This window comes from Amphiura filiformis, chromosome 6, assembly GCF_039555335.1.
Source record: "Amphiura filiformis chromosome 6, Afil_fr2py, whole genome shotgun sequence".
NCBI lineage: Eukaryota > Metazoa > Echinodermata > Ophiuroidea > Amphilepidida > Amphiuridae > Amphiura > Amphiura filiformis.
Window position 1 is genome coordinate 64449965 of NC_092633.1, and position 12907 is coordinate 64462871.

Genomic DNA, 12907 nt, shown 5'->3' on the forward strand with positions numbered 1-12907 from the left:
TGTTTTGTGATTTGTATGTTGTTTTGATTTTTATTGACTTCGCGCAACTGCTTTTTGTACTCGGTTCACAAAAGTAGCCATCAAATCCTAATTATTGGTCACACGCCAGTGATTTTTCAGCTATTGCAGGACAAGATGTTGATCTAGTTATCAACTAGAGAATTTTGACCACAGACCTCATATTTTTTAATCTAGCGGCATTTTTCAAACTGTATACTTAATTTTGATACACCCTGTATACCAAACTCAATCCTAAAATAAGTCAGCTTACTGATAGCTAGCCTGGCCATTGAACCACTACTCACAGGGAAAAAAAATTGTGTGTAGTAGAAAAAAACCCTGATGGTTTCCTGTTGTTCAAGAAAAGTAATTGCTGGAAGCCTTTGGGTAATTGCAACTAGAGATAACCTTGGAAGTGATGAGATAACAGAGCCATGAACTCAGAGGATCATCTTTACTGTGCTTCAATTTCAATCTTTACATCTTTGACCAGGGAAGATATCACACCCTTACCAGAATAACATTTACTACGTCATGTAATCAAATGACACTCTTATTTCATTGCACAGGCTCCCATGAATTTTTCATAGCATAAATTGGCAAGGTCAGCTTAAGGGTAGTGTCAAGATAGTGTTAAAAGTATACTTTTTAACACTATCTTATTATTATTTACAACTGAAGATTGCATAGTATTAGTATAATAGTATGCTATCTACTGAAGATAGTATAGTATAATATTTAGTATAATACTATGCTATCTACTGAAGATAGCATAGTATTAGTATAATAGTATGCTATCTACTGAAGAAAGTATAATATTAAAGTATAATACTATGCTATCTACTGAAGATAGCATAGTATTAGTATAATACAGGGGCGACATTATTAATTTAGCCAAGTTGTTTTACACCCAAAATAATGATGGATGTTCCTCCCTGCGTGTTATATGAGCCGATAGATGATAAGTATACCAAATTTTAATCAAATTAAATCCTACATTTTACAGAGAATTACTTAGGGCTTAGAATCGATCAGTCTCGTTGTTACTATGCACCTTCTATTGGTTCAAATAGCGCATATGAGTATCTTGTCGACTCCCACATGCTGACCATGACCCGTCATGGCAGATATTGAAGTGGGCCATCCCACCTGAAATGTGAAATGATGCAGGCTTTGCGGGAATTTTAAACTGTGTTCCATCACCCGTGTGACAAAAGGATGCTGAAAGTTTACAATGCAATGCAATATAAGATTGATTTGAAGCATCACTTTTCCACCCAATTGGGCAGTTACAACACCAGTTTGGTGCGAATGGCCCCAGTAATGGCAGAATGAATCCTGACCATCATTTGGCTCATCGGATTAGTGTATATTGTGTCATATCACACGACTAAGAACCAATAAGGTTGCAGGAACTTTCTCAAGTGTTTAAGAATGAACTTTACTAACATAACATGATAAAATCAATCAGATACTTGATGTAAATCATAGAATGAAAACGATCATAAACTTATAATGTCAAGCTCTAACTGTGTTCCCTGAAGATAATTATTCTGAAAATATTATACAAAGTTTTAAATTTTCATCATGTTCATGAATAAAAAGACATGCATGATGCCAATAACATAACACCATCACTTACTACTGTATAATATATCCTAAGACGCTAAAACATTAAAATATGGTAATTTAAACCTTTACGTAGTTACATTAAGCCAATAAGTTCAGATAATCACCAAATGACGTCATTCAACTTATCAGTCAGTACTGAATGTTTAACCATGTTGATAAACAATGGTGCCGGTAAAAATCTTTGTCATTTCAGTAGATGAATTGAATTTAGCAATGTCAAATTTGCTTGTGGATACACAGACATTGTCATTTGTTACCCAAATTTATATGAATAATAAATATGAATGAATGAATGTAGGAATGAACAAATGGATGAATAAAATCCAAGTTATTTTAAGTTTAAAAAGTCAATTGGGAACAGCTGTAGTGATGAAAATCATAAGTGAATGACTGATTCTGATATAATTGAAGATCGAAATAAAAAGACTAGTTTGCGTATGACGTCCTGTCAACCAGACCAAAAATGCTGTACTGTGCAGGTCAGCAACCAATCATGTCACACCTTTGCCCTGACGTCAGACGCAAACTAGTTGTTTTAAATCGGTCTTCAATTATAGTGAGAACGTTTGGATGTGAATCTTTGATTTCATTCAGTAGTTTTCAAACCACAAGGTATACAATGACTTGTACTACTAGGCCAAAATGTGTTTCCCACCATGCTGGCTTGTGAATAATGTGAGTCTTTGGTTACAGTTTCTTATTCCTGGTGATACAAGTATACCCGCGTATGCAATCAAATCCCTTTTGAGCTCTTGTAAATAGCATCAGAGAATTTGTGCCATTAACTGTGTTAGCAGTAAGTAATACTTCCAAGATATAGGTTAGATATATTGGATGTGTTGCTCAGGTTTGAAGCATATTTCACTTTCAGTTTTTTAGTGTAAATTTAGAGGTTATTTCACTTTCAGTTTTTTAGTGTAAATTTAGAGGTTATTTCACTTTCAGTTTTTTAGTGTAAATTTAGAGGTTAGACGTTGGGGAGACAGTCTTTCCAGGTAGGGTTGGTCAGTCAGGATTTGTTTTTCTGGAAGAGGGCCTAAAAGTCAAAGAAAGCTTAAAAAATCTAAAAATCAGTTTTAACAAAATATATTTTGAATATTTTCTGAAATTTTTTCAACAAATATCAGTCAAAACGTGGAAGTAAGAGACACTTTTGTGGTCAAAATCAATCCATCTTGTCCAAAATATGGCTGCTTTTACTTTTGTGCTGCTAAAACAAAATAATTTTTCCCCATGTCTGGGTCAGTCAGACCTGTGAAGGTTTTTTTTAAAGTTACCTTATTATCATGATAATGAAACATAATGATTAGGATTTTAGTTTATTTCAGCCATTCAATTACAAACATGTTACAAAAAATATATATTTCATACAAAATATTGATCAACATTTCAAAATATGACAAAAGTATGAGGAGCAGTGGATGAGGATGCCAATAAATGTACAGCGTGATGATGTGGTACCCTATACTCATGGTTTCAATTATACAATAATACTAAATGAAGCAAAACAAGTTTAATACATTAAGAAAAAAACCCCAAACAAAACCAAACAAGTGTTGTAAGTAGAGAAATTACAAGATTTATAAATGTAAAAAGTATACAATGCATAAATGATAAACATTGTTTTAACCAGTAGGCATATCTATATTATAATAATAAGTCATTAAACAATTTCCAAAATATTTAATAAATTAATTGCTAGATCTTCTTGATTTTATTATGACCTGGGGACTTGATTTGGATCCGGATCTTGATAGGGATTCCGAAAACAGACCTCAAAAATATGACAAATTTGACGAAAAAGAGGTATAAAAATAGACTATTTTTTAAATTATTTCCGTTCAAAATTATGATAAATTTGCCCACTTGTAGAATAACATCAATATATATTTTACTGCACAGATGAAGAAAAGCTTGTGATAAATTCTTGCAAATAACATATTTGTGACCTTCAAAAGTATTTTTAACAGTATTAATTTCCACTTTAAATCGATCCTTTCTAACAAACACGCTGTTACGTATGAATATTACCCATTTCATGTAATGAGATATGAAGGTGAATGGCACTTGAGGCTTTCTAGAGCACTCTTTCTTCCTTTTGCTTTTTCTGTTTTTCCCAGTTTATTGCATAAGATTTATTTCCTTTTATCTTTTGTTTTATATAATTGTTTTTACATAACCTGTTCAGTAGCACTTAAAATAATGTTAGAAAAGAAATCACCAAGTATGAAGTATGTTATTTATAAATGGAGAGTTAAGATGCAAAACAGCAGGATATATCCAAAGGCTGCTCTATGTCTTGTTTAAAATAATTTTTATTATTTTATGTACCGGTATTGCTAACTAGGGAGGATGCTTATCAGGATGATTACAATATTAAAGCAAGATAAAATACTTTTGATAAAAGGTTTATTTCAATTTAAAAAAGCATGTATAATACTGATATAAAATCACACTATCAGTAACAATCAGGCCCGTAACCAGGGAAAGATGCCCCCCCCCCAATCGCCAAAGGCCCAAAAAGTTCCCTTTTTTGACCCAAAGAGTCCTATTTATGAGTGAAAAAAATAACAGTTTTTTATGCCTTTTTGTCCAAAAAATGTCAATGTTTTGAAAAAAAAGTCCACCTTTTCAAAATCCCCCCGTCCAAAAAGTCTAAATTTGGAAAAAAAAGTCCACTTTTTCAAAATCAGCCCCCCAAATCAATCCTAGTTATGGGCCTGGTAACAATAAAGATAGATCAACACAAGGCAGCATTGATGTACATCGCAAGCTGCATTGGATCTCTTCAAATTCAGATATCTGGAAGTTATTCCATGCTCACATGTAAGGTTTTATTTCTCAAAAATAGCTTTTTCGCCAAATGATTTTGTGACAGACCTGTCATTTGTTTTTTCTTCTTATACATGGTTGTCTTGCATGCGTATGTAAGCAAGTCCCTTATTACACACAGCTCATCAATTCAACAAGATTCACCAATATAATGTACAGGCTGTATCAAAATTATTGGTACCCATTAGTTTCTAAACATTATGATCATGGCTGTCACATCAAAATGCAACATAAGATCCACTATTACAATGTTATAAGAGGTTATAAAACTATAAATTCTGGTCATTTAATAAGGATCCAATGTTGCATTATTAAGGAAAAAGCAGGCGTTTCAAAAACCATCAAAACAGATAGGTACCAATCATTTTGTTACAGCCTGTAGTTACACAGGGATTTTTGATGTGTTATGACCATTCCGTAGCCATGCATATACTCATTAGGCCAAAAAAAAAGGTTTGTCTCAAAGCTTGGCGTCACGTTTGTAAAATCGCGCAATTTGAAGGAAAAAAGAAATGCGGACATTTTTTTATTTAAAAAAAAAAAAATTCGGAAAAATTTTGTGAAAATCAGATTTTTTTCTCAAAATACCATAAAAATACTAAGTCGGGAATTAAAAAAATCGCATTTGTTCTCAAACCTCTCGTGAGCTTTGAGACAAACCTTTTTTTTTTTGCCTTATCAGCATCGTGATAATAATATTTATTTGTTTGATTAAAAATATCGGATTTTGTCCCAAATACAGCACCTAAATAAAGCCTTGATATTTGCAGGGTATGTTAGTTTATTGATGTACATTAAAATCATGTAAAAATTAAAATTTTGACCAAACTTGAGGGCGTCCTCCTCAGCAAATGTTACAATATAGCTTAATCAATACAATGTGTTTCCAGCAGTTGCTGGGGAGAGGCCAAAATATGCAGTGCATCATGGGAAAATGTCAACAGCCAAAGCCGGCCTAATATGAATACACCACAGAAACAGCCATGTCATTGTATGTCAATATATAAATGATGTTACATGCAAATACACACCAAAGCAACAATTTACAATAATTGTTATAGTAGATCCATTCGCTATCTATTGATCACACAGAATCCCTTTTGGAGTTGTTTTCAACATTATTATTATTTCATATACTCTTTGAGAGCAAGAACCAATCAGAACAAGCGTTAGAAAAAATGAGAACCATGCACTGATTATATGTACAATGCATGCGGCACGTACATTTCCGCGTACTATGCTCAGTGCTTTAGGAAGCATTAATTTTTCTTGCAGGTTGATGCATTTATATTTTGCTTGTATTTTCCAACATTTTTAGTGACAATTTATTGTAAAAATAGCAAAATTCATGGAATTTTTTTCTCATGTATGAAATAGCTAGGTTAATAAATGTAAATGTACATCACTTGATGTTGCTCTAGAAATAAATGCAAACAAACAAAAGCACTTGTACTGAGATGTTGATGTGTCTAATGCACTCGTCGATCACCACTAAAATTTGTTCGGCTTATAATAGGCGAAAATCATTCGCTTTTTGTTACTGTGCATGTCAAAAAAGTCCCAACTCACGCTCGCATGAATTCACATAAGCGTGCGCCAGTCAGGCATAATACGCAACTAGCGCAAGTGCTGCGACCAACTGCGTCTACACCATTCTATATCAATACACGGATGTCATGAGTCTTGTTCCCCTCCCGCCTATTATAAGGGAGCGATCGTTATTTATGACAGAGGGGGAATGGGAAAATTTAGGGGGAACACAAAATTTTTTTGGGGTCTTTAGGGGGGAACCTGAAATTTTTAGTTGAACCAGGAGGGGGATTGTTAAATTTTAAATGGAGAAAATTGGGAATACAAGGGGGAACGGGAAAATTTTGAGCGGACGCGAGGGGGGAACGCGAAATTTTTTGTCGATATTTTTTCCAAGACGCCCATTCCCCCCTGCCGTAAATAACGATCGGTCCCTAAGCAGAACAAGGCCCCACAAATCCAAATATCAATTTCAATAAAGATCAACTGAAAATGAGAAAAAGATTGATGGAATGACACATTAAAAAAAATATGTGATTGAATCTGTGTCCATATGAACATGATATAAACACCTGTTGGGCGATGGTTTACTTTACTATGCCATCTTTGTATGCAACTGTCAGAAGCAAACAAAAACCCATTTATATGGCTTTGATATGCCATGTAACCATGACAACAAATTACCTGTAGTACAATAATGTTACACATTGCAGAATGCAGCACTTTAATATAGGGTTTTAAAGTAATTATAGGGTTTTAAAGTAATGTTGGTTTGTGCAAACATTTTGCGAAATATTTTTTTCATTCATTTATAACTGTTGTATTTTTCCCTAAATGAAATATGCATATTTTGCATGCCAGTAGGTATGCCAACTGGTATTTTTTCTAGTGATGCTGTGCAAAGATAAAAATAAAGAATAGTTTCTACTACCTAGAGTGACTCACTCCCATCGCAACATAGAAAGATAAGTTGTTGCTCATTGAGTCCTATTGATGTTGACCTTTTCCACTATGTTACCTAGGTAACAATACATTTTTGAAAGTGCAAACTATTCTTTTTTAGAAATGTAATGCCAGGTAAAACAATTTTAGAAAAATTTTCTGTTTTGCCCCCTTTTTGGTAAAAGAGCTGCAAATTGAACTGCATTTTGACCTTATTCCTCATAATTCTGGAAGCTAACTCTAAACTGCTAATGGTGAGTTATTTTCAAAAAAATTAGGAAAGCCACAATTCTATATCAAAAATAAGTATAAAATTTATTTATTAATGTATTATTGTAACATTTTAAGGTTTTTACAAATATTTGTTTGTAAACATTTAAACACAAAATATTTTGTCAATACATAAATAACATTATCTTACAGTGTTTTGTGCAATTCTAAAAAATGTCATAAAGCATATTACAATAACTTGACTAATTTTTTAAGCATCTGAAGAAATTGTTAAAAAACATTGATTTGTGGTAACCACATTAATGATGTTTTCCTGCACCCATTGCATATTATTACAATTCTCACAAACAATGAAATGGAATTCATATTTATTTCTAGAATAAGATATGACCTTTATCTGTTGATCAGATCTTCACTGGATCAAAAAGCTGCATTGTACAGCAGTATATGCCTTGTATATATACATGGCTTCTTTTATATTATATATTCTTCATCGTTATATTTTTATAAAAAAATGTAAAACAATAAAAATACATTCAGATTGATAAAGAGGGAGAAAAGTGAGATGGTGCATGCTCAGAGGTACAACAAGCAAGTTCAAATCTCTGCAGGCATGCTAGAAATAAAATTTATAACATTGGGGAAAATACCTAAAGACCTTAGAACAGAAACAAAACAAAATAAAATACAATTGCAATCATAGAAAAGCTTATTCAATTTACTCAACAAAAGGCTAGGCAAGATAGACCTTAATTTAAAACAAATTATGTATAATTATGTACAAACATTTTCAATATAAAAATGACTTGATGACCAGTGACCTACAATATTCTGTTTGAAATTGACCAATATTTTAATTAAAATATGTAGTCATTACTATACCGTAAAATTCCGTCTACAAGCATATATATGCCTCTAAACAAGGGTTTTTGACACAAGAGACAAGAGGCAGACACTCTCAACAAAACGTTATTTGGAGTTTGAACAACTATATTACTGATAAAGGCGGCTGTACAAACATGTATATGGTCAATTCCAGCCAAAGCGGGACAAAATTCTCTCTGGGGGCCATTTTGAAAATGTTTTCCTTTTCAATTCTAGACTTATCAAATGAGACGATCATATCTAGTGAATCATCAGGTGGAAGTGCCATCGGATTGAAAAATAACTTTTCTTGCTAGACCAAATAAAGTGTTAAATGCGCATATGCATGTTACCCACAATTCAAGCCTTTTTCACCTGTTGTACGCCATAAAATTTCACTTTCTTTAATATCTTTCAATATTTTATGTGTGACTCATATACACTAGAAATCGGTGAAGACTTTGAGCATAAAATAGAATTTTATTACATATATCTACAAAGAAATATTTTGGTTATTACACATTTTAAGAAAGAACCAGGTGTACAGTTAAGATTGTGTCAATTCTTGAACTCTTTCCAAAGTGGCTGTCATTTAACATTACTGTATTATTTCGAAAGATTAGAATAAATGCTTCATATAAATATAAAGTTAGATTTTGTATCTCGTCGCAGGATGTTGATCTCGGATGGATTCGTGGGTAACAGCGTCTGGAAAATAGCAATTCCTATTATTTTTTTTAAATAAAAATTAAAAAGACTTTTCCGTATGTCAATAATTCAGGCTGCAATGGCACTAAAATGAATTTTAATCAAAATACAAACTACATGGAATATTTAGAATGGATCATTATGGCATTTTGGGTATAAAATTTTGAGAATAATGAAGTTGCCAAATTCAAATAGACAGAGCAAACAGTTTTATATTATTATTTTAGTAAAATCATTCCATATTTTCATGCAGCAATATTATATTAACTCGTGTTTGACAGTTCCTATGAACTAAAACACTATCAATACATTGTTAACTATAATTTAAGTAGGGATTCGTATGTAATCTTGAAAATGTTCGTGGGTAACACATATTTGAAGGTATGTATTGGTAAGCGGCAAAATAGAAAATATTACAGAAGGTTGGAAACCATCATGCGGTTATTCCTCCATTGTGTTTCAATGATTCCCGTTTATCTAACCAATTGCATTTACCCCAAAAATGGTAATTTAGGATAATCAATCAAAACTTCATGATACAGCTTCAGTATACCTTCAAGAGGACGCTATTAAACAGGACTGTTTTGGAACCTATTTCGCATGTTTTCAAAATGTTAATATGCATAAGAAACATATAATTTATGAGTAAATCCTTGGATTTGTGGGTAACGCCGAATTCGTGGGTAAAGCTATAAGTACTATAGTACCGTTTGGGGTTTGCGTTTCTTAGGTGCATAAACTGTAAGTACTGTAAGAATTATAGCATACCCATGGCTTGAATATGTGCTGATTTAAACTTAAAATAAACAATCTCCTTGTTTTTCAAGGTTAGCATCTATTCGGGATTCGTGGGTAACAAAAGTTTAAACCGTCAGAGATTCTTCTTTAAAGCGGTGAACGATTTTTTACGATTTACAATTTTAAGCGCTTGTCAAACTAAATTCAGTGTCCAAATTCATTAAATGTTAATTTAAGTTATGGCAATTATATCTGCTGGACTCGTGGGTAACAGTTGATACGTGGGTAACGTCAAATTTGATTTTATGGAATTTTATGGGTAAAACGTATTTGCATAAAATAATCACTTGGACCTCAGAATTATAGAACGAAACTTCGTTTCATGATATAGTCATTTATGGCATATTCACTTAACATTTTTCAGAACGATCATTTTATTTTTTGATACGCTGGGTAACAAAATTATTAGCCAAATTGACTTAATGGCCTCTAGAGTCCACAAACTTTGGTGGAATTAAATCGTTTTGCATATGATGAGAGATCATGCAAACGTCTTTCTAACGGTAATAATTTCATTTTGATTGAAGGACATTCAATGACATATATGGTGCTTTATCTTTGAATTTGTGGGTAACGCCAATTCATTTAAGCCATCATAACTTGTCCCCTGGTATGACTTGATAGTAAAGGCCTATATGCACAAAGAGAGCACATTGGACGTGACATGATATGCTCCATCAATAACGTGATTTCCTTTATTAATGACATTTTAAAGTGGAAAGTTAACATAGAGAGAATTTTGTCCGCCGCTGGAATTGACCATATTTGTAAGACCAATCTATTGCAATGTTTTTGAGAAGGGTATTGGCCTTACATATCTTTCGTTAAAAAAAACCCTCGTTTAGAGGCATATATGCTTCTAGACGGAATTCTACGGTATGTGATTCAAAAGGGATCTATTTTGTACTTGTACTTTTGTTGTTATGTATGACAAATGTGCAGTTTGACTTTCAAACTATAGAATTATTCAGGGATGTGAGAGTTCCTCTTTTCAGCTGATTTCCTCTTTTTTTGTTGCCAAAATTTACGTGTTTTTCTTTTATTTTCAGCCCATATTTGGCGTTTTTACCCTGATTTTACGCTGTTTTTAGTGATTTTCCTCGTTTTTGGTCTATCGCCTCTCACACCCCTGATTATTACCCTTTAGATAACTTACCCATGACACTATAAGACTACTATAAGTTGAATAGGGTACCTGTAAGTCCTTTTGGCAATTGGAAATGTCTACATTGTTCATCAGGGAAGTTACATATAATGTTATATATAATTTTATATAAAACAGTGCTTGTTCTAATTATATTAATTATGTTGTCAGTAAAATGTGCATTAGCAAATTCAGATATGCAGGGCACCCTTGTCTTCTGTTCCTCTTTTAGCAGGAACTTTATATGAGGGGTTTGATCAGTGATCACTTTAATCTTCATTAACAGTTTCTTGGTTGAATTCCATGACTGGTTTTTGCTTTTGCTTTTCTTATTACACGTTTAGATGTGAATGTGTAAGTGTTATTTTGTACAATAATATTTATTTGTGAAAAAGGGCATTTTGCCTGACATACTTGTCAAAAGATTTCTTTTTATTTAAGTTACATATAATATCATTCTTGTTGTAGAGATTAATTGTTGTTCACTTTTTGACTTTATATCTTTCAGTGAAGATGATCTCATTGGTAAAGTTTCTATCGACAAGGAAATGTTACAGGGAGATCCAAGAGGTAAACACACATGTATTCATTTTGTCAAGTCGCTGGCAAAGTCTGATGTTTAGCAACCTGGTTTGTGCTTACTTCATCTTTTAACCATGATTGAAATGATCACAACATAAATTTAATGATCTGCTTGCAGGTTTGAATATCAAAGTATGAACCAGTAACTAAGGCAGGGCTTCTTGTTTTTGGTTTATTTTTGCTGTGAACCAAAATTTCATGAGAAAAATATAGTGAACCTGGCAAAATTGCCAAGTTTTGTAGCTGACCAGTATGCAAAATGTTACAGTTTTAGTGCAAAAATGGGCCTAAGTTGGTTTACATGACAATGGTATCTCCATTATCAAGTAGCTTCAGCTCTTGTGCCCTCCAGTTTGCACTTTTTCTCAAATATTTTGCATTTTAGGCTCTATTTTATTTATTTGCACCACATTTGGCTATGTTATATCTGAGAAGGCTATACCTTGCTTGTACAGCACTCAGAATGTTGTGTGCCTCTTTCCCCAAGCAAGGATTGCCACTCCTTACATTGTATATTGTATGCTGATCAATTCATTGTGTTTTTACTCTCTATCCTATATGTGAAGTAAGGCACTAAAGGCAGACAAGATAATTTAAATTTATGTTGTTTTACAGGCTTTTATCATAATGAACACTTTAATGCCTTATTAAAGGGCCATTCAGGGATTTTATCTCGGGATTTTATAAGGATTGTTGTTGACTCAGCGTTTTTAAAAATTTGGCTAGTTGATATCATGAAATGGCACATTCATTAAAAAAAGGCTTAGTAAGCATTTTCAGTAAAAAAATTAAGGTAAGAAGCACCAATTTGTGCACCAAATCCTGCAGTACTCTGATGAAAGAGTAAAGAAAATTGGCACAAATATAAATATGTGGGGGTTGTTGACAAATCAACCTATATGGGCACATTTTAGGCACTCAGCTCCCCAGGATTGAAGATTTTTGTGAATGCCTGATCATGCTGATTTAGGTAAAATAACAAATACAGTGAAAATAAATGGATCTAAAGCCTATGGACAATTTGTATAAGTTCACCCTAACCATGCTATTTTACCATGCATATTTGACAGTACATCCGTCTATGACAGAGCTTGATTAAAGATGATATTTAAAAAGCATAAAATGCATTGTCAGTCGACTTATAAGAATAATGATGTATTTCAATTATATATTGGTACAATTTCAATTCATTTTATAATATTGCTTATTAATTTTCTTCTCATATGCTTAAATACTTACAGCCTAGGTGCCGCGGTCACTCTTAAAACACAATCTTATTTATGTTACACATCAGTGGGAAAAGGAAAATGGACTTAATTGAAACTGACACTCTAAAAAGGCAACAGATGTGCCTAGTACACTGAACTAAAAACCTGCTAGCAATGGCTATAATAATATGCATCTAAAGTGTGCACAGAAAGTAACGCAGCTGTAGTGTTATTAATACACCTTTTTGATACCCCATTTGTCCAAAATTGTTCAATATTAACCACACAGCAGTGTGTTGAAAGAAAAATACCAGAATTTAAAAGTTGCAGCTATTTTTGTATTGATTTGAAGTCAGGGCGAAGTTAATTGGGGGCTTTACGTGCTACAGTGCTTGCATAATAGCCATTGATCGCTATTAATAAACTACAACTTTTA

General features: G+C 32.9%; 1 protein-coding gene across 2 annotated transcripts in view; it reads left to right on the forward strand.

The window, feature by feature from the left end:
* Positions 1 to 12907, forward strand: part of LOC140155824 (rasGAP-activating-like protein 1) — a 65862-nt gene that overhangs the window by 22788 nt on the left and 30167 nt on the right. For both annotated transcript variants that reach the window (XM_072178808.1, XM_072178809.1), the window contains exon 4: positions 11190 to 11251. In XM_072178808.1, coding sequence (XP_072034909.1) covers positions 11190 to 11251 — 62 coding nt within the window. The remainder of the gene's footprint in view (positions 1 to 11189; positions 11252 to 12907) is intronic.